This window comes from Paroedura picta, chromosome 3 (genome assembly GCF_049243985.1).
Source record: "Paroedura picta isolate Pp20150507F chromosome 3, Ppicta_v3.0, whole genome shotgun sequence".
Taxonomy (NCBI): Eukaryota; Metazoa; Chordata; class Lepidosauria; order Squamata; family Gekkonidae; genus Paroedura; species Paroedura picta.
In genome coordinates this window covers 171,443,172-171,469,803 of record NC_135371.1, presented here as the reverse complement: position 1 = coordinate 171,469,803, position 26,632 = coordinate 171,443,172, and the positions used below count along the sequence as shown (strand labels likewise).

At 50.2% G+C, this 26,632-nt stretch overlaps 1 protein-coding gene across 1 annotated transcript in view; it reads left to right on the top strand.

The window, feature by feature from the left end:
* The window catches only part of FAM120C (family with sequence similarity 120 member C), a 41,814-nt gene extending 17,520 nt beyond the window's left edge, over nucleotides 1–24,294 (top strand). Inside the window, exons 6-16 of the mRNA XM_077329555.1 lie at nucleotides 171–256; nucleotides 1,233–1,549; nucleotides 3,611–3,896; nucleotides 4,014–4,185; nucleotides 4,821–5,070; nucleotides 6,597–6,711; nucleotides 8,217–8,426; nucleotides 10,787–10,988; nucleotides 12,354–12,492; nucleotides 13,785–13,842; nucleotides 15,240–24,294. Coding sequence (XP_077185670.1) covers nucleotides 171–256; nucleotides 1,233–1,549; nucleotides 3,611–3,896; nucleotides 4,014–4,185; nucleotides 4,821–5,070; nucleotides 6,597–6,711; nucleotides 8,217–8,426; nucleotides 10,787–10,988; nucleotides 12,354–12,492; nucleotides 13,785–13,842; nucleotides 15,240–15,524 — 2,120 coding nt within the window. The 3' untranslated portion in view covers nucleotides 15,525–24,294. The remainder of the gene's footprint in view (nucleotides 1–170; nucleotides 257–1,232; nucleotides 1,550–3,610; nucleotides 3,897–4,013; nucleotides 4,186–4,820; nucleotides 5,071–6,596; nucleotides 6,712–8,216; nucleotides 8,427–10,786; nucleotides 10,989–12,353; nucleotides 12,493–13,784; nucleotides 13,843–15,239) is intronic.
* Nucleotides 24,295–26,632: the final 2,338 nt, after the last annotated feature.

Below are 26,632 nucleotides of genomic sequence, written 5' to 3'. Positions count from 1 at the left end.
TTCAAGGGAGAAAAGGGACGATCACGCTTCAAGGCAATGTATGGAGAGGCTCTTGCCAAATGTGACGTTCGAGAGAGATCCTTTCTTGGCTCATTCAACTCCCCTAACAAGGTTGCGCTGGACCTGAGAGCGCTTCCTGTATATAATGAGCTGCCCATCCTGTATTTCAGTCCCAGGTTATGGGCCCAACCACTTCGGAGGGCCAACAATGATGAATCGCAATCCGATGGTGCCGCTGACTTCAGGGAAGGCCATGGTAAGTACCCGGGCCTGTTTCAGACGAGGTTGTCTATTTGGCGCTGGCGTTCTGACTGCGGGGCTTGGAGAGGGAAGGGACCTCAATAGGACATAATGCCACGTATACCTACCTCACAGGCCTTTCTGTGTTTTAAGAGTCATTGCTCTGCAGTAAAACCACAGCAGCAATCACTAGGACACGAAGTGTTCTCTATAGCAGTAGTCCCCAACCTTTTTATCACCGGGGACCACTCAACGCTTGACAGTTTTACTGAGGCCTGGTGGGGGGGGTTAGTTTACTCCTCTACTCTCAACCACTGCCCTGACGCTCTCTGGTCGCTATGGTAATGTTTAAACATCCCTTCAAAATAAGATACAGACACGCCACAACAATGAACATAAGGAACATTTTATTTTCATGGAAATTTTAACTCACGACAATGACAAATCAATGGGAACCCTGAGCTTGTTTCTCTGCAATGAGAGAGTCCCAACTGGGAGTGATGGGAGACAATGACACCCAAAGTGTGTTGAAAAGGGCTGGGGGGGGGGAGAAGGCGTCCTTCGGGGCCCACCTCCAATTAGTCGACGGACCACATGTGGTCTGCGGCCCACAGGTTGGGGATCGCTACTCTAGAGGCCTCTAGGCGTTTGCACTGTAAAGTTTTCGGTTGGGGTCCAGCAAAGAAGCGAAACGTGGGCTTTACCTTGTTTGGATTTGAGATTTCCAGTGGCATTCCTCCAGTTCCCCAAGCGCGGTTGCTCACACACACAGTGGGGAGGGAACAGCGACCGAGAGTATGATTCTGGCTCACGCTGGATGCCTCAGCAACTCTCTGGATTCTTTCTATCTGTGGGGAGGAACTGGGGTCTTCCGGATCGAGAGCACGGCTTTCTCCTCGCTGAGCGCGGACACCTGGGCCTCCGGCCAAAGTCCTTGCAAGGTCGTCGTGACCGCAGTCTCCATCCCCGCTTCTCTTTGCTTCTCTCTCCAGTTTGCACCCCAGGTAGGGCCCAAGATGCAGTACCAACCACCTGCCCCCCACGGCGGCGTTGGCACTTCCTCGTCTTTCCTCCCCGGCCCCGGCTCCAATTTTCTCTTCTCTCCTCACGGCCTGACGGACGCAGCCCCCTTCCACGAGGACCCTGCCTTCAAGGGCGGACACTACAACAACTGGCCCATGCCTTTCGACTGCTGCCCGCCCAAGTTCCCCAACCACCGCCTGAGCGCCAAGCCTTCCCCGTCGTCCGGACCTGGGTCTTCGCCCTCCTCCTCCTCCGATGGGGAAGAGCACAACGGAACCAGCTCCAAGTGAGTGGGGGGGGGGGAGCGGGGAGCTTTTCTCAGCCCAGAGTTGTCCGTAGCATCTAGAGCAGAGTTCCCCAACGGGGTGCCCAGGGGCACCGTGGCACCAGCAAGCACATCCCGAAGAGCTTTTCATAAAGCAGGGTGGGGCCTCTGTAAAGCAGGGCTTCTTATCAGCTTCCCTCATTCAAGTTAACAAGTTTTCCACTGGAGGGTGAGGATGACCACAAACAGGTTTCAGTTTGGCTCCGCCTCCTGAGGCGGACTTTTTAGAATCATAGAATCATAGAGTTGGAAGGGGCCATACAGGCCATCTAGTCCAACCCCCTGCTCAACGCAGGATCAGCCCAGAGCATCCTAAAGCATAGAATCATAGAATCATAGAGTTGGAAGGGGCCACACAGGCCATCTAGTCCAACCCCCTGCTCAACACAGGATCAGCCCTAAGCATCCTAAATCATAGATTCATAGAATCATAGAGTGGGAAGGGGCCACACAGGCCATCTAGTCCAACCCCCTGCTCAACACAGGATCAGCCCTAAGCATCCTAAATCATAGATTCATAGAATCATAGAGTGGGAAGGGGTCACACAGGCCATCTAGTCCAACCCCCTGCTCAACGCAGGATCAGCCCTAAGCATCCTAAATCATAGATTCATAGAATCATAGAGTGGGAAGGGGCCACACAGGCCATCTAGTCCAACCCCCTGCTCAACACAGGATCAGCCCTAAGCATCCTAAATCATAGATTCATAGAATCATAGAGTGGGAAGGGGTCACACAGGCCATCTAGTCCAACCCCCTGCTCAACGCAGGATCAGCCCTAAGCATCCTAAATCATAGATTCATAGAATCATAGAGTGGGAAGGGGCCACACAGGCCATCTAGTCCAACCCCCTGCTCAACACAGGATCAGCCCTAAGCATCCTAAATCATAGATTCATAGAATCATAGAGTGGGAAGGGGCCACACAGGCCATCTAGTCCAACCCCCTGCTCAACACAGGATCAGCCCTAAGCATCCTAAATCATAGATTCATAGAATCATAGAGTTGGAAGGGGCCATACAGGCCATCTAGTCCAACCCCCTGCTCGACGCAGAATCAGCCCTAAGCATCCTAAAGCACCCAAGAAAAGTTTGTATCCAGCCTTTGCTTGAAGACTGCCAGACTTTAGAAGAATTTAGATTCAGCTCTGCTTCCTGTGGAAAGCATTGGGGGGGGATAGCTTTTGCCAGAGGCACCCACAGCCTTTAAATATAAGAAGGGGGATACCTCACTTGATAGTAGTAGGCCTGAAAGGGCCTTAGGAGTTCTGCTGGACAGCCAGTTGTATATGAGCCAACTGTGGATACGGCAGAGGAGAAGGCTAACTTGATCCTAAGCTGTGTTGCTAGGAGCCTAGAATCTAGGGCAAGGGAAGTGAAAATACCACTCCATTCCACACTGGTTAAGCCTCATTTGGAATATTGTGCCACAGTTGCAGAAGGACATTGACAAGCTGGTTCATGTTCAGAGAAGGACAACTAGGATGGGTGAGGGATTGGAATCCGTGCCTTACGACGAGGGATAGAGAGAGCTGGGTCTCTGTCACTTGGAGGAGAGGGCAAGGATGGAGATAAAAGGTAGACATGTCAGAGAGAAGGCCGAGTTGTTTACTGCAGCTTTAGAGACCAGGACGAGGAGCAACGGGTTCAAATTATGGGAAAAGAGGTTCCACTTAAATATGAGAAAGCGTTTTGTGATGGTGAGGGACGTTCAAGGATGGCGTAGGCTGCCTCGGAGTGTGGTGGAGTCTCATTCGTTGGAAGCTTTCAGGAGGAGAGGGAGTAAGCACCTATCAGGAGTGTGTGATTTTGACATGCCCAAGATGGTGGGGGGCTGGCCTGGATGGCCCGTGGTGGTCCCTTCCAGCTCTGTGTGTGATTCTGATTCTGGCCTAGAGGAACCATAAGCTAGTTCAGCAGACCAAAAAAATTGCTGCAGGTGAGAGAGGGGGGGGAAGCAATCTAGCTTTACAACTCCTCCATGCCGTGGGACTGCCGCCATTCCCCCTTTTGTTCCTCCAGCCACGTGTCTGAAGGGGTGCCCCGCAGGTCCGGCTGGGAAGATCCCGGGGGGGAAAAGATCATGAGCCAGGGATGGGGACAGCCCTCCGGCGGCTCCAGCAACTCGGAGAGGAACCACAGCGGGCCCGAGGCCCACATCCCCTCACTGCTCTCCATGGCCACCCGCAACCACATGGACATCACCACCCCGCCGCTGCCCGCCGTCGCCCCCGAAGTGCTCCGAGTGGCCGAGCACAGGCACCGCCGGGGGCTCATGTACCCTTTCATCTACCACGTCCTCACCAAGGTGAGCAGGGTGGCGAGGCAGGAGGCACATCCGGCGCAGCACTAACTCTCTCTCGGGAGTTTGGGGGGCCGAGAAGCACCACTTGCGGGTTCTCTCTCTTCGTCCGCTCCCCTCCAGGGCGAGATCAAGATCCCCGTGTGCATCGAAGACGAGTGCAACAGCGAACTGCCTCCTGCAGCCGTCCTCTTCCGGGCCGCGCGGCAGTACGTCTACGGAGTCCTTTTCAGCGTGGCCGAGACACAGCGGCGGATAGAGCGCCTGGCCATGCGCAAGCGCATACCCGTGGAAAGTAGGTGTCTCCTTCACACTTTGGTTTTGTGGCTCTCAGAAGCATGAGGCCACCCACCCCGAGGAGGAATGGGCAGTCACTGAGACATTTATTGGCTGCTGGGGTCTCCAACGTGGCCCCCGCAGGTGCCCTGGCACCCACAAAGTGTCCTTAGGAAGTGGGCGAGGCCAAGTAGGGGTTTTGCCCAGCAAGGACTTTGATTGGCCGTGGGAGATTTGATTGACTGAACAGGCCATGAATGGCCTTCAAGGTCAGAACCATAACCTTGCACCTGATTCTTGTTTCACAAAAATAGATTCATGGCAGATTAGGGGTCTTCCACCCACAAAAATAGATTCATGCCAGATTAGAGGTCCCTGGTTATGGGGGCTTTTCCCAAACCCTTTGCTAGACCTGAGGTAAAGCCTTGTTCAGAGTCGGGCAAGAGATGCTACATAGAGCGGAAACAACCTGGAGAGAAGTCCAGGAGATTGGCCATCATTGGCATGGTGTTAGGATCTGCCATTCCTGGTTGGGTTTGCTTCTGCTTCTGTGAACTTGGGGATGGGTGGGCTCTTCCATGCCACCCGGCAGGTGGTGACACACAGACGTGTCTGTCCTTGAGACCCAGGTGCGGCCTTCTGCTTCCTCCCCAGCCACGCCTGTCATCGTCAAGGAGTGGTCGGCCTACAAGGGGAAATCGCCTCAGACGCCAGAACTGGTCTCAGCCCTCGCCTTCCGGGAGTGGACCTGCCCCAACCTGAAGAAGCTGTGGCTCGGCAAAGCGGTGGAGGACAAGAACCGCCGCATGAGGGCCTTCCTGGCCTGCATGAAGTCGGACACGCCCAGCATGCTCAACCCCGCCAACGTCCCCACGCACCTGCTGCTGATGTGCTGCGTGCTCAGGTGAGTGGGTCGGAGAAGCTGGGCACAGGGCACAGAGTTCCTTAGACCAAGGACGGCTTGGGAGTTCAATGGCACAGGGAGCACAACGGCGGTGGAGCAGCGAGGAGCTCGAGGTGCTCTGAGCCAAACTTCACAGCTGGCGGCTCAGAAGAGAAGAGAGCTGTGCCGGAGACCATGAATTGGGGGACAGTATTGATGTACGTTATTCTTTTAGGATTTTGTGAAACCACAGGGTTCCTTGACAGCCCTGGAAGGGTTTCCCAAATGGGTGAGAGTGAATGAATTTTCAATATATTTTGGAAACATGATAAACATCTATTGGATCATATAGACATATATGGTCACGTCGACCTTCCCCACCCCAGAATGGCCAATGATGGGCCTGGAGGGGGTGGGAAAGGGAGGGGCCTCGGGTGGGCATGTCCACAGCTCTGTTTCCCAAACTTATTCTGCAGGATCGCGCCACTTCTGGGGTTTCTCGAAGCCTGAAGAATGTTTCAAGGGTTTCTCAATGGTAAAAAAGTTGAGAAAGGCTGGTTTAGGGCCTTCTGCAGGGGCCAACAACAGCCAGTACTTGTGCTTTCCGCGTTAAGGCTCCCACCCTGGGAAACAGCCTGCCCACGGTGGAAAGCCCCCCGCTCTCCTGGCCTTCCATAACCCCTACAAAACGGAGCTATCCAAGAAGGTCTTTCTGCGCAGGGACGAAGGCTGCACAGCCTCAAATGGTTTTACAAACCCACTGAGACAAACAATTAGGGACTGCAGTCTGCACAGCGGTGTATAGTTTATTGAAGCAGGATCTTATTGTGTCATTTCTGTCCCAGTGCCACATCATGCAAAAACGCCTGCTAGGCTTCAGTCCTTCCCGGTCGTTCCAGACTTCTGATAACATAATGTAGGGGTAGTCAAACTGCGGCCCTCCAGATGTCCATGGACTGCAATTCCCAGGAGCCCCCTGCCAGCGTTCGCTGGTTGATCAACTGGTTGATCAACGCCAGTCAGATGAGCTCTCTGAGAGATAGCAGATACTTTGTGCATTAATTGTTCTGCCAATAAGAACACAATGCAAAATTTCCCTTTGGAAGCCTCTGCCATCCCGAGGTGAATGGAATAAGAAGGATGGAAAGACTTATTAGCTCATGTTTGTGCGCACAGGCACCCACCCACCCACCCCTCAGCTCCTTGCTCCTGTCAATAGACAGTGGGGTGACTCTCTCCCTTTCCCTCTTTGTCTCTTTCTGTCTTTCTTTCTCTCTCTTTCATTCTCTTTCTTTCTCTCTTTCAATCTCTTTCTTTCTTTCTCTCTCTCTTCCTCTCTCTCTCTCTGTTTCTCTCTCTCTGTCTCTCTCTCTCTCTGTTTCTGTCTCTCTCTCTCTCTTTTCCTCTCTTTGTCTCTCTCTGTCTCTCTGTCTCTCTCTCTCTCTGTTTCTCTCTCTCTCTCTTCCTCTCTCTGTCTCTCTCTCTCTCTCTGTCTCTCTCTGTTTCTGTCTGTCTCTGTCTCTGTCTCTCTCTCTTCCTCTCTCAAGGTACATGATCCAGTGGCCCGGAAGTCGAATTCTGTACAGGCACGAGTTGGACGCCTTCCTGTCCCAGGCAGTGTCTGCTCAACTCTACGAGCCGGATCAGCTTCAAGAATTGAAGGTAAGGGCACGGACAGAGGACAAGGCCTTTCCTCAATGTTGCATCCTGGCTCTAGAATTCACAGGTTTCCTGCCTCTGAACATGGAGAATCCCCTTTGTCATCATAGCTAGTACGCACTGATACACCTCTCCTCCACAAATGTGTCTAATCCCCTTTTAAAGCGGCTAAATGGTTCGGAATCACCAATACAAATTCTTGTCATTATGATAATTTCAGATGAGAGCAGCGTTGGTCTGCAGTGGAACTAGATTCGAGTCCAGTAACTCCTTGGAGACCAACGGGGCTTTGGTAGTAAGGCCTTTTGAGTGTCTAACGAACAGAGTTAAAAGCTTGTACCTCTTTTAGGTTAGGTTAGGTCGCACATTAATATGGTGAACGCCATTGTCAAGAACGCATAGGCTTGAGTTTATAGCATGACATGAACTGGTTGGTTTCAGTAATTAAGGAAACTGTCCCTTGTTATCAAAACGGGAGACAGTCGAGGGGGTAAGGAAACGTAATATCTGAGTCCCTCTAGCAAAATGCATGGGAACTTAGCCAAGGAAGCAAAATTCTGATAAGGGAACTAGTTCTGCAGAGTAATTTTTGGCAGATTTGTTTGGGCCAAGCCTTAGAAAACCATAAATAAGGCCACATAATCACAGAGTATATCCCTCACATTTAAACAAAGGTGCTTGTACCAGTAAGTTAAGCAGTAATCAACAAACATGTGCGCTTGTCTAAAGAGTTGTGTTCCATTGTATAAAAACTTGTTGCTGATGCCTTCCTAATGGAACTCTCGGGTCATTGCTGCCAAGTTCTCTCTTATTGCAGTAAAAAGAGCTGGTTAGTTCGGGCATCTCCCTGTTGTGTCCTTCCCTGGGCATTGGCACGCCAGGCAAACAGCCCCATTTGGGTAAATCGTGTCGCTCTCTACTCTGCTGCTGTATTTTGAATCTAGCTCATTACGCTCACAGGCCTTGTTGCCTGCATGGAGCACTTCTAGGTCAGGGAACTTCTAGAGCTACAAAGACCCCTCCCCAGGGACTGTGGGATTGTGCATGCTCCAAAGCAGGGGTAGTCAAACTGCGGCCCTCCAGATGTCTATGGACTACAATTCCCAGAAGCCCCTGCCAGCGAATGCTGGCAGGGGCTCCTGGGAATTGTAGTCCATGGACATCTGGAGGACCGCAGTTTGACTACCCCTTCTCCAAAGGGAAGAGTTGCAAATTCCCACATAGTTTCTTTTCACTCCTTCAGCGGATCACTTTTGGATCTCCTCCAAAGTTCCTCTCCTCAGAGCTCCTTCCCTCGCTCCTCTGATAGAGGGGATTTTTGCACCTGATTTGTTGCTCTAGAAGTTTCCGTAATTGAGCCCCACCTAGATCCAAAGAGCGTCCGTGTGAATGCACGGAGGACTGCCATTCTGGTTGGGTTGAGTTAGGAGGGTGCAAAAAGCAGAGGCGGAAGCCCTGGTTGCTGACACGATCCCCTTGGAGGTCAAAGTGCACCGATTCTGTTGCAGATTGAGAAACTGGACGTCCGGGGGGTCCAGCTGGCCGCCCTCTTCATGAGCGGTGTGGACACGGCCCTCTTTGCCAACGATGCTTGCGGCCAACCTGTGCCCTGGGAGCACTGCTGCCCGTGGATCTACTTTGACGGGAAGCTCTTCCAGAGCAAGCTGATCAAAGCCACGCGGGAGAAGGCGCCTCTCATTGACCTCTGTGACGGACAGGTACAGACTGGCGCCCTGGGAAGAGGGAGAGGCGCATGTAGCATGTGCCTTTGCGCATTTGTGTTCCAGCCACTGCAGCCAACTGGTTGCCGTGACCTTCTGTCCCCGTGACTGGAGCAGGCCTTTGGTTCGAGAAGGGTGTCCTCCTTCTTGTAAGTTTGAGGGTCTCCGTGTCGCCCGTCCAGAGCTGTGACCATAACACCACCCTGACTCCAGACATGTTTGCGATCCCCTAGGAAGGCTGACTTTTCCAGGATTGAATGAGAGAGCGATAGAATACAGGAAAAAAGGGATAACCAAGTCTGATGACAGTCCCGTCAGCAGTTCAGATTTTGATTACTGATACTTTTTTTTAATGCATAATGCTCTAGCCCAGGGGTGACCAAACTGTGGCTGTTTGGATGTGCATAGATTTACAATTCCCATGAGCCCCTGCCAGATTCCCATGGGCTACAATTCCCAGGAACCCCTACTAGATGTCCGATGACTACAATTCCCAGGAACCCCTACTAGATGTCCAAGGCCTACAATTCCCAGGAACCCCTACTAGATGTCCAAGGCCTACAATTCCCATGAACCCCTACTAAATGTCCGATGACTACAATTCCCATGAGCCCCTGCCAGATTCCTATGTGCTACAATTCCCAGGAAACCCCTACTAGATGTCCAAGGCCTACAATTCCCATGAACCCCTACTAGATGTCCAGGGAATACAATTCCCATGAGCCCCTGCCAGATTCCTATGTGCTACAATTCCCAGGAAACCCCTACTAGATGTCCAAGGCCTACAATTCCCATGAACCCCTACTAGATGTCCAGGGAATACAATTCCCATGAGCCCCTGCCAGATTCCTATGTGCTACAATTCCCAGGAAACCCATACTAGATGTCCAAGGCCTACAATTCCCATGAACCCCTACTAGATGTCCAGGGAATACAATTCCCATGAGCCCCTGCCAGATTCCTATGTGCTACAATTCCCAGGAAACCCCTACTAGATGTCCAAGGCCTACAATTCCCATGAACCCCTACTAGATGTCCAGGGACTACAATTCCCATGAGCCCCTGCCAGATTCCCATGGGCTACAATTCCCAGGAATCCCTACCAGATGGCCAAGGACTACAATTCCCATGAGCCCCCGCCAGGTGTCCACACTACAGTTCCCGTGAGCCCTTGCCATCACATGCTTGCAGGGGCTCATGGGACTTGTAGCCCATGGACATCTGGAGAGCCACAGTTTCATCACCCCTGCACTAGTATATGAGAGTAAGTTACTAGCATCTAACGAGTAAAAGGCCGAAGATTATTTAAGGATTTTTCAAAAACAAAAAGACCAACCTGCCTTGTTTCTATTAACCAGCTTGCAAGCCCGAATAGGCCTGACTAGCCAGAGTTTTCTAAGCTATGCAGGGTTGGCTGTGGTTAGAACCTGCTTAAGAGGCCACCAAGGAAGAACATGGTGCCCTATTGTCAGGTGATGATGGCAAACCACCTCTGAGCATCCCTTCCCTTGAAAACTTCCTCTTAGTTGGTTGCATGCTGCCCCGAACATGGAGGTCCCCAGTCTGGCCTAATCTCGTAAAATCTCAGAAGCTAAGCAGGGTTGGCCCTGGTGAGAACTTGGAGGGCAGACCACCACGGAAGAGCAGGGTTGCTAGGCAGAGGCAGACCCTGGCAAACCCACCTCTGACCTTGACAAGCTCATGATAGCAAGTGTCCTGACGGCAGAAACACAGCAGGCAGACAGAAGTAGTCAGAATATCGTCCCAAAGTCCAGGTACCGGTTACAGCACAGAGCTTCAAGCCCAAGGGGAAATCCACAAGCAGAGTTCTGGAGCACAGGCCAGGGTCAGAGATGAGGGACTCGATGAGGGACACAGGCTTGCCAGGTCAGGAACAATCAGACAGGTGGCTTCTACACAGCCAACCCTACGCTTGCTTGCTGCCTTTATCCATCCGGCTGAACACCTGCCAGCCACCTCAGCCCTGCTCCTGCAGACACTCATCCTCATCGCTGTTATGTGGAGCCTGTGCTGTGCTGCCAGTCTGGCAGCTCCCTCCCGTTCTAACATCTATGCTGTACCACGGCTCTGGTGATGGGAGGTGAACTGGCCAGCAGGGAGCCCTCCTCCTGCAGGGTCGCTGTCACTGGCTGTGGGTTTGGGTCAGATCTGCTGGCTGCCTCTTCCTCAGAGGAGTCGGCTGCATTGCTCAGCTCTGCCGGAGCTGACTAGGCCATGACCGCAAGTTGCTATGTGAGTGGCCACTTGATAGCAGTCCAGTGGCTTTAGAAGACTCCTGGTAGTGTGTGAATCGTCACGTCTTGTCTCTTAACGAAATTGTGCTGCTCCATCCACAGACCGAGCAAGTCTCCAAAGTGGAGAAGATGAGGCAGAGCATCCTGGAAGGCATCAATCTCAACCGCCAGGCCCCGCCCCCTCTCCTCCCACCTCCGCCCTTTGTGTCCTCCATGGGCCCGCCCTTTTATCCGATGCCCGTCTACCCACGCCCGATGGGCTCTGTTCCACCTCCGGCCCCCGGGAGGACGAGAGGCTTCACGGGTGAGTAGGGAATGCTCCTCATGGCCTGCCCAATCTATGGTTGTCAATGCAAGAGGAATTGGAGAGGAGTCTGGAGAGGAGGTGGAATTCCGGGGGATCCCCAGGCCCCACCAGGAGGCTGGCATCCCTGACCCTCAGTGGGGTCCAAGGCCACAGAGTCCCCCTCCCAAGCAGCCCTTTCCTCCAGGGGAACTGATCTCTGCAGTCTGGAGAGGAGCTGGAATTCCGGGGGATCCCCAGGCCCCACCTGGAGGCTGGCATCCCTGACCCTCAGTGGGGTCCAAGGCCACAGAGTCCCCTCTCCCAAGCAGCCCTTTCCTCCAGGGGAACTGATCTCTGCAGTCTGGAGAGGAGCTGGAATTCCAGGGGATCCCCAGGCCCCACCTGGAGGCTGGCATCCCTGATCCTCCGTGGGGTCCAAGGCCACAGAGTCCCCCCTCCCAAGCAGCCCTTTCCTCCAGGGGAACTGATCTCTGCAGTCTGGAGAGGAGCTGGAATTCCAGGGGATCCCCAGGCCCCACCTGGAGGCTGGCATCCCTGACCCTCAGTGGGGTCCAAGGCCACAGAGTCCCCCCTCCCAAGCAGCCCTTTCCTCCAGGGGAACTGATCTCTGCAGTCTGGAGAGGAGCTGGAATTCCAGGGGATCCCCAGGCCCCACCTGGAGGCTGGCATCCCTGACCCTCAGTGGGGTCCAAGGCCACAGAGTCCCCCCTCCCAAGCAGCCATTTCCTCCAGGGGAACTGATCTCTGCAGTCTGGAGAGGAGCTGGAATTCCAGGGGATCCCCAGGCCCCACCTGGAGGCTGGCATCCCTGACCCTCCGTGGGGTCCAAGGCCACAGAGTCCCCCCTCCCAAGCAGCCCTTTCCTCCAGGGGAACTGATCTCTGCAGTCTGGAGAGGAGCTGGAATTCCAGGGGATCCCCAGGCCCCACCTGGAGGCTGGCATCCCTGACCCTCAGTGGGGTCCAAGGCCACAGAGTCCCCTCTCCCAAGCAGCCCTTTCCTCCAGGGGAACTGATCTCTGCAGTCTGGAGAGGAGCTGGAATTCCGGGGGATCCCCAGCTGGAGGTCTGTCATTCCTACCCCCAACCATGGGATCCCATAGCCCTGGTTATCCGTCCTGCTTTCAGGCAGTGATCTCTGCAGGGTTTCCACTCACACTGTCTGTCCTCACCCAGTGTGCAAATATATCAGGCGTCTCCCCACCCCAGCTCCCTGACTCATGCTGAGAAAACACCGCGTACACCCAAATGTGCGGGGATTCCTGCGGACGTCAGGCCCTGCGGGATTGTAACCTCTGCCCAATCAAGCGGCAGTTTTGCTCCCCGCCCCTCCCTCTCTCACTGAACGCTCCCATTTGCCTAGGGCTCCACCCGATCCCGCCCCAAGGAGGCAAGCTGGAGATCGCTGGCATGGTGGTGGGCCAGTGGGCCGGAAGCAAGCCCTCCCGGGGTCAAGGCTCCTTCGGCATGCAGGTGGTGTCAGTGGGAGGTCCAGGGAAAGGGTAAGTCCCGCTGGGGTGATTGCTCTGGGTTCCACCGGCAGGTGTCGGGGCAAGGCGCTGCAGCAGCCAGGTGAGGGAGGGAGGTGGGAGGCTGCTGAAGCAGTCAGGCAAGAGAGAACCAGGAAGGTCGAGTTCAGCGAGCCCAGCCACATCCCGATGAAAGTCCTTGTTCCCCTCAGAATCCCTGGCACTTAAAGCCGGTCAGAGGCCTTTAGCTGTATTTTTTTATACCCTGCTTTTTTAAAAATTTGCATTTATATACCGCTTTTCCCCCCTTTCATCCTCCAAAAGAGACCCCAAGTAGCTTACAAACGCCTTTCTCTTCCTCTCCCCCCCCCCCAACAGACACTCTATGAGGTTGACGGGGCTGTGAGAGCTCTATGAGAATGGCTCTGAGGGAACTGTGACTAGCCCAAGGCCCACCCAGCTGGCTGCATGTGGAGGAGGAGCGGGGAATCCAACCCGGTTCTCCGTCTTCGAGTCCGCCGGTCTTAACCGCTCCACCACGCTGGAGCTTTATTTTTATTATTATTTATTAGGTTTCTGTGCCACCCTCCCGACACTTGCCCTTACCTGCCCCGTGAACGGATTGATCGAATTTAAAGGAATAGGTGTACCACCCAGAATCCAACGATCACCACTTCTTGATAGATTGGAGGGATCTCCAAGTGCTTGAGCCGTAACGCACAAAGGCTGCCGCTTGCATTAACACATGTCCGTGTGGCTTAGCCCTGACCTCATCAAGATCTTGAAAACTAAGCAGGGTCTTTGTGTGTAAATGGGAGAGGCAGGGGCAGGCAACGGCAAAACCACTTCTGTTTTTCACTGCCCTGACCTGGATGGCTCAGGCTAGTCCAGTTTCGTCAGGTCTCAGAAGCTAAGCAGGGCTGGCCCTGGTTGGTACCTGGATGGGAGGCAGTCAAGGAAGTCCAAGGTGGCTACGCAGAGGCAGCCAGTAGGGTTGTGCGATTCGGCTGCCGAAGCGGCCGTTCCGTCCGGGCGCTGGCTGCGCCCGGACGGAACGGCCGCTTTGGCAGCCGAATCGCACAACCCTAGTAGCCAGCCACCTCTGTTCGTCTCTTGCCTCGGCAGCCCTACAGCAGGGGTGGCCAAACGGTGAGAGTCTTTCCCTATGCCTGGATCAGTGTGCTGATCCCTGAATCCAATATCGTTCATGGACTGTTCCTTTTTGTCATAATTCAGCGGACTCTCTCCTTTGCTTCCTTTGCATTAGTGAACGTGCGTTTCAATCGCTTTCTTTCTTGTCTCTGTGTTGTCGGTTTCCTCTGCAGCCGTGGCCGTGACAACTCTGGGAAGATCACCAAAGGAATCAAGAAAGTCAGCAAACAGGTACGTGGGCCGGCCTTTTGGCCCCTTGCTGTCCGTCGGTGTTGCTTCCCGAGCCAGCTCCACGCCACTGTCTGCCCACCCTGCGTCAGCAGCTCATAGAATTCTAGAATCATAGGGTTGGAAGGGACCTCAACGGTCATCTAGTCCAACCCCCTGAACTATGCAGGACACTCACAACCCTCTCGCTCATCCACTGTCACCTGCCACCCCCTTGAGCCTTCCCAGAATCAGCCTCTCCATCATATGGCTCTCCAGCCTCTGTTTAAAAATCTCCAAAGAGGGAGAACCCACCACCTCCCGAGGAAGCCTGCTCCACTGAGGAACCGCTCTGACTGGCAGGAACTTCTTCCGGAGGTTTAGATGGAATTTCTTTTGAATTCATTTCATCCCATTCGTTCTGGTCTATCCCTCTGGGGCAAAAGTGAACAACTCTGGTCCATCCTCTACATGGCAGCCTTTTAAATACTGGAAGATGTTGATCAGATCCCCTCTCAGTCGCCTCCTCTCCAGCCGATGACTCTCCACCTCTGCCACTATGAAAGGGGCTTTTAAAGAAAGCTCAACACCTTGAAACCACAGAATTACCTTGGCCAGCTCAAGTCAAAGCCCTGGGGAGTCTTCCGCCACCTTCTGGATATCTGGAACAGACCCCCTTTTCTGCCACCCGCCAAGTGTTTTTAAACGTTAGGGCCAGGTGGAGCTTCAGCTTGGCCAGTGGATATTTGGTCCGCTATGCAGATTATTAATAACATTGCTTTGACAGGAGCTTGCCACCACAGCACAAAGAAACTTCACCATTGTGACAGACAGCCCCTGTGGTGGCTGGCCACTGTGTGAGGCAGGATGCTGGACCCAGAGGGACCATTGGTCTAATCTAGCAGGGCTCTTCTGATGTCCTTATGAGGGGAAGACCTCGGCCTCTGCCCTGTTCTTGGCTCTCCAGCGGAGTCGTCTGGCCACTGTGTGAGATGGGATGCTAGTCTTGAGAGACCACCAGGCTGAGCCAGCAGAGTTTTCCTTCTGTTCCTATGAAGGCCTCGGCCTCTCTGCCCTGTAACTGGCCCTCCAGAGGAACTGATTGGCCACCATGTGAGGTGGGATACTGGATTAGGCCTCGGCCTCTCTGCCCTATTGCTGGGGTAGGTGGTGCGTTGGTTCTATTTTAATGGTTATTTTTAAGGGGTAATAGGAGTTTTCGGGGATTGTACTGTTTTTACTTTGTTAACCCACCACAAGCCGGCTTTGCGGGTAAAAGAGTGGTGGATAATAAATTCAATAATAATAATAATAATAATAATAATAATAATCAGTTTTCATTCATGCCTCATGTGTCTGTGGGCGTCTCCCTCTAGCCTAGCCACACGATTTTCTAATGTTTACTCTCTCCTGCCTGGCAGGGCTCTACCGACGGAGCAGCAAAGACGCCAGAGTTGAGCAGTGGCAGCCTCCCCCAGTCCCAGGTGAACGGGGACGGGGACAACAACACCGCCGCCACCACCACCACCACGGTGGGCGAGGACCCTGGGCTCGGAGCCTGCCCCTCCGCCCCCTCACCGTGTGCCTTAGCCAGAGACGCTGACGAGTGCAATAACAACAGCCCGTTCTTTGGCACGCTGAGCAGGGACCCCGAACGGGGCTCGGAAACCAAGCTCCCCTTCCCGGCTCTGCAGAAAGAGGAGTGAACGGATGCCGCCGTGGGTCCAGTTGGCGTGGCAACAGGAAGGGTGTGGGGTTAGAGGGGAGAAAGCCGTGGCACCGTCAGTGAGGGGCGGGCAGAAGGTGTGGCGGCGCTGGAGCAGGTGTTTAGAGGCACCGGGAGGGGTGGTTTTGACTGTGGGAAGGAGAGGGGGAGCGCTTCTTTCGTGGCCATCCCCAGAGCACTTATAGAGACCACAGCCAAAGAGCGGGTGCCCCCAAGGCGTACCACGGGGTGGAAAACAACTCACTCGTATCCCTCTCTGGGTGGCCACCGCTTTCGTTCTGCGCCTCGGATTTGCTAACGTGCCAATCGGACCCACAAGCGCGGGAAATGTTTGTCCCCCTTCTTTTTTTTTTTAAAGTTCGTTTGGATTTTTTTTTTTAATTTTCTAGGGGGGGTCTTTTTAGGGGGGCAATAATTACAAAATCTGGATTGGGGAAGGGTGTTATTTTTTAAAAGAAGAAAGCTGGCAAGGTTTTATTTAAAAAACAGGGCAGATTTTTCCTGCCTTTCTGGTTGATTTCTTGCCAGCTCACTGAGCCCACCCACCGCCAGACCCCCCCCCCACCCCCGAAGCAGGCTGCTTTTGGAGATCATGCCGGTGGGCTGGAGCCGGGAGGTGTGTGGGGGGGGGGAGTTTTTAAAAAGAGAGAGCAGAGCATTTTATTGTGAGATATACACGACGCGCGTGTACAGCGGCTTGTGCTTTTTATTATATATGAAAGAGAGAGAGAAAGAGAGAGAGAGAGATTATATTTATATATAACATGAATAGAGCTATATATAAATATGCACGCAGCAAAACCCGGAAAAGGGGTGGAAACGTTCCCGGGAGACGACTCGGATTTCAAGGCGCCATGCGTTTTGTGAATTAATGGTCTGTGTCCCCAAGGCCACCGGCAGGCCTCATTGTGGACCGGTGGAACGAGCGGGCAAGGTAGGCCACCTGATATCGGACAGAAAACCTTTATCCTTAAAACAGACGAGCGCTTAACCATTACCAAATCCAGGACTGTGAGCGATCAGAAAAGGTTGGGGGGGAGGGGAGAATGTCTCTAAAAGGGGAGGGGACGAACCACCATCCTGTCGGGAAGGTGCCGGGGTTGGGGGGAGGTGAGGGAGACCAAGTGCTGTAAATTTTACCCACAACAGATCCAGAGCAGCAGAGGGCATTGGTCTATCGACACGGCTGGGTCGAGTGCTAATCTTGGCATTCTAAGGAAACACTAGATTTCGTTAGCGTGCTTGAAAAAAATCCCTCCTGCGTTGATCGCATTCACAATCACGGCAATGAATTTTAAACAGATAGTTTTATCTGTTTGAACAGAATTTTAAACAGAAGTCGGGTGGATCGCGATGTCCAAAGGAAGCCAATCAGGGCTTTAATTGGATTGATAGTGGGAGTGAGGGGGGGGGGCTCTGAAGTCCTCTACAAGTACCTCTTCCCCTCCTGTCTTTCGGCTGCTAATTCTTGCTCTCCCCTCCCGCCCCGATTCCGTTCTTGCCTTCTGCCGCTTTTTAATCTTTAAAAGGAATTCCAGAGTTTTGAAAACTCTGCATTTTGGAATAAGCTAGATAAAAATAAGCTGCAATGGCCTATAAAAATGGGCGGTGTATTCTTGCATACTGCTTTTGGGAGTGGGGGGGGGGGCACAAACGGAACACAGTTTTGTTTATACAGAGTCAATTAAAATAGGGAACGGTCAAAGTGGGAGCTCAAGCAAGCCAAGTTCAAGACTTTTGCTCTGATTTCTTAGAACTTTCTGGCCATGTCTCTCCGATTGCTCCAGTGTGGAATCATCATAATTACCCAAGCCAATCCCAGAACGTGCTCTTTGTTTTAATTTCTGCCTTCTGTCAGGCTGATGTTACCCCCAGCCCCGTACAAACCCATGGCTTTCTGAGGGATGACAGAAATTGATCTTAGAAACCAGGAGCTCAGAAAGGCCTCTCGCGCTGTTTTGGTTGAGCACAATCTGGAGATGTGCATGCAAGATTCAGGAGAGAAGTTCAGTTCACACATGACCTTTGTAAAAGATGGTTGTGCCTCTCCCGTTGCTTTTGCATTTCCAGAAGTTTGCAAGACCAGTCGGAGCCAGTACTTGGGACTTTTGGGTGTCTTGATAGTTGGAATTGCTAGAAGAATCCCAAGAGAACTTGACGGTCATGCACCCTTTTAGGCAGTTTCTAAAAACACGAGAATTTTCACGCCGAGTCCCTCCTGGTTTATCTGCATCAGCCGGAGCAATCAAACCTTGATAGATGTCAGTGTCTGCTCCAAAATGCAGCTTTCCCAACGAGCTTGGGAAACAACAACAATCCCGGCTCTTGGAGTATGCAGGAGAGGTCTTTCCTGTCTTCACGAAAGGCAGCCGGACAGTTGGGGAGAGAATTTTGACTCTTTGGTCGGAAGCTTAACAATATACACAACAGGAACAAGATGATACACAGAAATACTCAAAAAATATTCAAAAATAGGCAGTCCACGTTGGCAGGTAGTATAATTCCATTCAAGCAAAGATTTTTGAAGCTCAGAGCCAAAACTAGGCTCGCTGACGCCATCTTTATTCCCGGATTCTTGGATCAGATCATTCTGAGGTTCAATCAGAACCGTGGCTTGAATCACACTGCCTGCCTAAACGGACCGTTCGTCCTTCGGAAGCCGAAAAGTGCCTTCAAAGCACAGCTCCTCCGCGGAGCCCTGCCTCGTGATCCCCTCCCTGGGCTGGCTTTCTTTTGGAGGCCCAGGGAGGCTTTGAGATAGTGAGGCTGTGGGACAAGGGGGGGAGCTTGCCCTGCGTTTCTCTCAAGATGCGAGTCTCTTGTTAAGCATGAGCAGAAGGCAGAAATTAAAATCATGCATTAAAGGGGTGTGTTTTTTTTGGGGGGGGGAGGCATCTGAATAACTGGCTTCATTGTCAGACGGAATAAGCCCAACTAATGTTGGAGGGGTAGCGTTGGATAATGCAGAATTTAAATTTTACACCCTCTGTCACTTGGAATGTGCCCCAGTCTGGGTTCGACTGGGTGATGTATTGGTACCCTTTTTATACCCAGGGTTCACAGGGAGAGGCCTGCATAAGCCCCCCTACCACAAGACTCCTGTTAATTAACCTCTTCTCTATAATGCAGGCATGGCCAACCTGTGGCTCTCCAAATGTCCATGGACTACAATTACCATGAACCCCTACCAGCTTGTTGGCAAGGTCTCACGGCAATTGTAGTTTATGGCCCTCTGGAAAGTCACAGTTTGGCCAACGTGCAAACTGGGAAGTGGACAGAAATTGGGAGGAGGGATTGAACACCCTAGATGCATTGTGTATGGGTGTGAATCAGCCAGTTTTAACTTAACAATATTTAACAAGGGAGGTTTTTTTTAAGGATTTTCCTCTCTGGAATGATTTCCAAGCAGCTTCACCATTGCCAGTTCCGAGGCTCCCCTCCGAACTAGAGACACTCCTTATCTACCTGATTCAGTCGATCACATGGGCTTCCCAGCATAGAGCTCAAGCCTCAGAGTCCACGGCAGGCCTTCGGGAGCCCATTCACGCAAGGGTTGCTGACATCTTTTGCATCTCTCTTCTTTTGCCGTATTTCCTGTTTTGACAAGTTGAATCCTTTGTGATTAGATCAGGTCCTTCCGCCCCCCCGCCCCAGCAATACAGTTGGAGAAGATATTGATTGTAAAAAGCCGGGAGGGTTTAATTTGGCTTTATAGATGTACAGACCGCAGGTACAAGCGGTTCTCAGGTACAAATTAACCCTCCTCGACTGTTAACAGGGAAATAACTGTTGTGCTTACTAGAGCTGTGTGTTTGTATGTGTGAATGCTGTAATAATGCAGGAGTGCACAAGAAGGGACTGGAGTGGGATTCGGTTTCCTGATAACCTTGCCGTTCACCTGCCACTTTGTTTTATTTTAATGAACTCTCTTGTCCTCGCGGCTGCTGCAATGACATCCTTTTAAATGTGTGGGCCACAAACTCTGATGCCATCTCAGAAGTCCGAGCACAATGCTGCTCTCCGAACATCAAGGCCACCATGAATTAGGCAAAAGAGTCAACCTTGTAAAGCAAATTGTACAAAATAAGATTGTACAAAAGGACTTTGTTTCCAAAAATCTATACTGTTAGTGAATATTTGGGGTTTTTTGTTGCAGAATATCAGTAATTTTAGCCAGTAATTTTAGCCACTGTTTAAAGAATGCATGCATGCCGTCCTCCTCTTTACTTCCTATGCTAGGGAAGAAAGCTTGACGTGATTTCCTCCTAACATTTCATTTGGCCAAAACCCTGCTTTGATTTTTTTCCCTTTCCACTTGTAGCTGAGGTTTTCAGACGTAGGTGAGGCTTCCTTTTTAACAGCTCAATCTGCCAAAAAGTTTGCAGGTATCGCTTGCCTTTAGAATCTCACAAGTATTTTCCTCCATCCGAAACAGTTTTAATTCCAAGTCCTACCTTGCTCCAACACCAAAGAGGTGGAAATTTACTGGCCGTGTTTCTCCTTTAGAAGCCCAAATGACAGGAGACTTCTGTGTCCCCGCCCACCCTGCCGTTTCTTTGACTGCTGCACCCATTTTGTTTCATCACAATAGTAAAATACTCCACCTTCTTGAGAAGACTTAAAGGTAGAACATGGTTAAACCTACGTCTGACGTGGCTAAATGTAAACCTTTCTGCAATCTGACAGCCAAGCTATCCTGATGTAATTTTATCAAGAACGAGGGGCGGAGGAAACGTTGAGTCCGTAACCTCGACTGCTTTGACAGGTTACCTGCACTCCAAATCGTTCAACTGAGATAGCGCCCCCTTTTTTTTTGCATCCAGTTCCGCAGAATTCACACTGGAGCAAAGACAATTACCTGGATCTCTCTGGTGTGGATGTTGAAAACACCATCTGAGTCTCCAGCATGTACGAGCTTCTAGACTGAATTTGATCCAGATCTTCTTGGATGATTCTTTTGCCTTTATCAGGAGTGAAGTGTTTTCGTTCTTGGCCAAAGTGGAGATGACTTCTTTCCTCCGAGATTGACACCCAATGGATCAGGATTGTGACCGGCGTATTGCTGCCTGGCTCCTTAGGCTGGGCTGAACCAAGGCTTTGACCGTTGTAGTATGGCTTGTTCTGATTCTCTTGCGGCTTCAATGCCACACTCAATGTGTGGCGAAACAAATCATGAACCCCTTCATCCCATCCCATCGCCCAACTCCTGGCCAAATTGTTTGCAGCACCTCTTACAGGTGCCCCCCCCCAAGTCTCGTGCATCCAAAGAAGGAATCAGTTTGTATAGATACACCAAAATGTCTGGCAGGACAATTGCCAGCCATTGTGGACAACAGACAAAGACTTTCAAGTTGAAAACCTGAACCTCGACCGTTTCAAGCTTTCCGGGCTTTGACTGGAAAATTCCCCAAGCGTCGGTTCTCATGTGAAACCAGAAGTCCCTAGTTCTTCGGAGGACTTGCAGCAAAAGCTTAAAAGAAATTGCCTTGCAGGACCCAGCTTGGATCCCACCAAATATCTGCACCAACGGGAGCATACCCCCGCTTCCTGCTTCAGTCCAAGATGTTCCCCTCCCATGCTGCTCCTTGGACACCCCCAGCAACTGTTTGAGGGAGGAGTTGGGGAGGATCAGTAGCAGAAACACGTGGATAGAAACGATCAACGGGATCCAAGCCCTGAACTCTGCCACAAACGTTGTCCCGGACATTCAGATGGTAGAAAGGCACCGCATTATCCCGTGTCCTGGCTAAATCGGCTTTTTGCCTTTCCCCGTGCCCAGTATTAAAGGCGGTTATGATATTGGTCATAACCCTCAGGACATTCAAGGGGAGCCACGTGCCCATCGTGGCCTTTCCCTTCTGATTTCAGCAGCAGGCCCCTCTTCCCGAGTTGCAGCCGGTCTGCAACAGTGAGGGGTTTTCAGTCGACTTGTGACGTCACACACAAGGATCGCTTTACAGCAGAGAGAAAACGAGCCCAACAGGAAAGGGTTCCAGATGGAATGCCGCTATCATTCGTGAAACGAAACCGTGGTGAAGAAAACCTGAGATTGACCTTAATAAGAGTGATCCTGAAGTACCCGGGGGGGTCTTCAGCTCCCGGCCACACACTTTGTTGTTGAATTATGTTTTTGAAATGTTTTTAACTCTTGCTGAGCGGGAGGGAGCCATCAGCCAGAGTATCTCTGCTTTCATCTTAAGCGCACACAACATTTTAGACCAGTGGTTCTCAACATGGGGGTCGCGACCCCTCGGGTCATTCGGCCTTTCCCGGGGAGAGTGGTGGTGGCAGCATGCCATTGGCCTCCTCTGCACCAGCTTGGAGCTCATGGAAACCGCGGAGATCACTGAGGCTGTGTGGAGGAGGCCAGCACCACGGTGGGCAGGAGCGGCAGCGGCACGAGCACACGTGCGCCCGTGCATGTGTGTCCGTGCTCGCGCACTGCTGCCGCTCTACTGTAGGGATCATGGCATGAGGACGGTTGAGAACCGCTCTTCTAGACACTCTCTGAGGCAGTTTCCACAAACGGTTACAAATCGGGGAATGCTCTTTCAGGATCCCTGGATCTGTAGTTCCTGGTTGCATCCAAGTCAGATCCGCTGACCGTGTGATGGGGATCCCGTTTATTACGGATTAATTTGCCGTCACGTTAACGTCAACGCTGATAATTCATGGATCCTTCTCTGATTCCTCCCCCACCTGGCCCCAATCTACCACACATGCAACCTCAAATGGTAACAAGAACACCTTTTCATTCAAGCGAAAAGTACCTTCTCAAGCCCAAACTTTCCCCTCTTTCGGCACGTGACATTCCATGTAGGGATAAACCCAGTCTTTTACGCTTTTCCGGGCTCCACTTCCAGACCGCCCGAGTGCCTATCTTGAAGTCAGGCAGAGTCCCTTGGGATTTTCGTTCATGAAGCCGTAGGCCTCGATTCGCGACATGCTTTCGTCCATAACTTTGCGGACTCGGCTGGGCTTTTCCAAGCCAACTTAGCGGCCGTTGTCCTTTGACCTTCTCTGAAGAAGCACATCCCATGCTGAGGTTTTGACACAAGAGAGACTATTCGTTGCCATCCTGTCCCTTGCTGGGCCTACTGCCCAATTTAGCCCGTGAGGCATTTTGAGGAACACGACGTCCAAATATACTTCCAAAGACTACTGATGCCTTTTTCCCAGGGCCACTTTCAAACGTTTCCCGGTGCGGTTTAGAATCTTCACCGGCTTCTTCGATTCTGAAGCGCGGAAGCGAACACATGGATCCCTGGCGGGGAAGTTGCCGACAAACCTGACTGACAAGGATTCAAGTACTTTGTGGACAGGAATGGGGGGTACCCCACTCCACAGGTGATAACGGTGTATATCCGAGAGCCCGTGAAGAGGACCCCACAGGGCCACTAAGAAACCAGAAGGGGCAGAGAACCATCATACCCCTACCCCCTCATCAGTCAACTCGAAAATTAATCCGGGCCACAATCCTGAGCGTACTTACTTAGGTGTAAAGCCCACTGACATCAGTGGGACTCGCTCCCAAATAAGCACAATCTAGGATCGGGCTGCAAGAATCCTAAGCAAAATACATTCTTTTTTAATTATTATTTTTTTTCTTACTCTAGTTAGCAGAGTAATTTTTACTGCTGAGGTTGAATCATTATAGTAGCTAATGTACCTGACGTGTGTTTTTGGTAAATATGCATGTTCTATTTTGTTTTAAATCTTTTTGACCCATCCCCGCCTTTAAAAAAAAAAAATTCTGGTCTGTCTTGTGATTTTTTTTTTAAGTCCTTTAAAAAAAATTTTAACCCTATTCAAAACAATCTGTTAGGAAATTTTCCATCTTTAATTGCTAGATGCTGCTCATTGCTTGGAGTCAAATATTGTCGCTCAGTTTCTAGTTATTTTTAAGGTTAGTTATTTTTTTTCCCCCTCTACAATTTTGGAAGACCCCCTTCCCCTCCCCTTCCCTCCTGCACCCTACCTGTCTATAATCTTACACGCTCAGATGGGATGTAACTTTTCTGACTATAACCATTGCTCTTGTATTTTGGTAGATGCTTCGTTGATAGTAACTAAATGCCTAGTACGATTTTCAAAGTTGAACCTCCAATCTCAGTTGTTATTTTAAGCCAATTTTTCCCCCTCACACAGCTTCCTCAAGTAACCCTGAAGTTGCATTTTATCATATAGCTGTCTATCAATATATATAAGTATATATATATACCCCCACGCCCCCTTTAAAATGTTTAGCCTAAGATTTTTAGCTTTGAAGGGGGGGGAAATTCTTTTGCCGAACAGAGTAAATCTCATTTTTCTTGTTAGTGGTTCCCTGTCCATTGCAAGTCCACAATTCCTTTAGGAGGGGAAAATGGTGATAAATTAAGTGTTTCCCTCCCCCTTTACAAAACGTTTTTTTCCCCCTTCTTTTTTATGCTATTAACACCTGTTCTTAGTGGATGGATAAATGTTATCTTTACGACCCCCCACCCCCCAACCTTGATAATCGATTCCCCCATCTCCCCCAAACCTTGCACCCCACAACAAACTCCATAATTTGTTGGGGGATTTTTTAATCAGTGTAAGTTCGGACAGGTTGCTCTAAATCAGGAGAAACTCGCAGTAGGGTTGCGATCAGAAAGCTTGGGTGTCCTTTGGGAATGTTTTTTTGCTGGTGGAATCTGGGTGCGGCGTTCATCTATTGATGATGGAGAGAGACTTACAGTGCTTAATAAAAGTCTATTCTTTTAGTAAAACCGAGTTTGACGTTTCTTTGACCGGAATATGTGAGGCTGTCTGATGCTGAATCACACCCATGGTCCATAGAATCATAGAGTTGGAAGGGGCCATACAGGCCATCTGGTCCAATCTTCTGCTCCTTGCAAGATCAGCCTAAGCCAGCCTTTCTCAACCTTTTTACCATTGAGAAGCCCTGGAAACATTCTTTAGGCTTGGAGAAACCCCAGAAGAGGCACAGTGGTGCAGAACAGGGTCGGGAAGCAGGGCTGTGGACATGCCCACTGGGGCCCCTCCCCTTCCCACCCCCTCCAGGCCCATCTTTGGTCATTGTGGGTGGCATGGGTAGGTTGACATGGCCATATAAAATAAATAAAATAATGTCACCCAATAAATGTTTAACACATATAAAAAAATATACAAATAATTCATTATTTGCCACCCATTGAGAAAACCCTTCCAGGGCTGTCAAGAAACCCCGGGCTTTCACGAAACCCTGGCCTAAAGCATTCATTTTTTTTTTTTTTTTTTTTTTTATAGAAAGTTTTTATTTTATTTTCCAAAGTTGAAAACAGTGAGATACATGCAATCTACATTGTTAATACAGAAAAGGAGAGCTATACTCTTCATTTGATACACTTGGTTCCCCATTTTTAATCCCTTTTGTAAATAGTTCAGGTAAGGGCCCCATTATTCTTGAAAGGCCTCTTAGTGTCAGTTTGACTATCTTGGTAAGATCAGCTAGTTTATTCACCCAGTCTTCTGTCGAGGGTAGTTCTTACGTTTTCCATTTCTTGGCCAATTCTAGTTTTGTTGCCGTCGTCGCATAGTAGAAGAAGCTCTGTATGTGGGTTAGGAAGCGCTGTGGAAAAACATTCTGGTTCCCTGTTTCAATCTTACAAACCCTCTTCTCTCCATTTAAGATTATAGACTGGCTACAATATTATGGACTTTTACCCAAAGCTTATAGACTTTTTATAGACTTTTTCACGTTTGCACCACTTTTAAAAAGAGAAGTCTACTTTGTTATCATCATTTCAACATTTGTTTGCATAGTTTCTGATAGTTTTAACAATCATAAACAGTTTGTACTTAACATAGTCCTAGAGCCCTCCACATTTTCACTAGAAAAAGGGAAAAAAGAGAAAAAAAAATACTTAGTTGTACGAAAAGAAGGGAAACAAATATATATAAGTATACATTGTTGATACCAGAAATAATAAAATGGAGTCTTCATTAATTAATAGAAAAGATTTTTCGTTAGTTATATATACACCTCCTCAGCTAGAAACCTTCTTTTAGTTATGCTTTAAATTTAGGCTGAAAGTCACTACATAGATATGCTAGATAATTCAAATTCAGCTATCATAAGAAATCTAAAACCCCACGCTATAATGTAAGCCCATTCCATTAGGTGTCTCCTTTTAGTTATGCTTTGATTTTGGGCTGGTAGCCGCTGCGAAATTAGGTTTAATAATACAAATTCAGCTTACTTAAAAGATCTTGGACCCCAGATTAACATCTTAACTAGTTATATTGCCTATATGGCTACATAAAGGAGGTAAAGGAGGAAAGAAATTTCGACCACTGTGTTGCATTTCCATTCCCCAAGCTTCTTAGGGAGGTCTCATTTCGAGGCTTATTACGTCTTGTGACTCCCGTTGACTGATGTTCTGTCCTATTGGTCTTTGGCTGGGAAAGTATAGTTGTAGTCTTTCCCTCGGAGTATACATCGATAAATCTTGAAGCAGTTGTACCTCCTGGACTCCAATATCAGTACAGATGTTTTTCCATAATGCTCCTTTCAGTCGATTGCTTTCACCGCAGATCCAAATGTCTTTCTTGAGTATTGTTGCTTTGGAGTGGCTGTATATCTTCTCAGGCAGGGTGTCCTTATCTGAGCTGCAAGACTCTGACATCCCCTTTTCTATCTCCATAATTTCAGATTCCTCTTCTGCTGGTAATTTTCCATCTTGTTTAGAGCTATCATCAGCCACTACTATTGGTTCATCATTCCTGTTAGAGACTTCTTCCTTAATGCCTTTAAACTCCATGAGCATATTTTTAAGTGAACCATTTAAAGATTCTTTCAAGTCTTGTGTTTGTTTGTCTAGAAGATATGCAAATTTTTTAAACGAAAACATGTTCCAGGTTTGGAATTTTGTTAGACTTAATATTTGCAATTTTGCAAATAGCCAGTAGAGGTCCTACAGAGTCCTAACGAAAGCAACAGTCTGTTTTTAATTGAAGGAATGTCTCTAAGGCTTAGTTCTCGCGAGATTCCACGGCTCTAATCTCTCTTATCTTCAAAGACAAAAAACAGATATAAAATAAGAGCTGTTACTTATTAGATTGAGT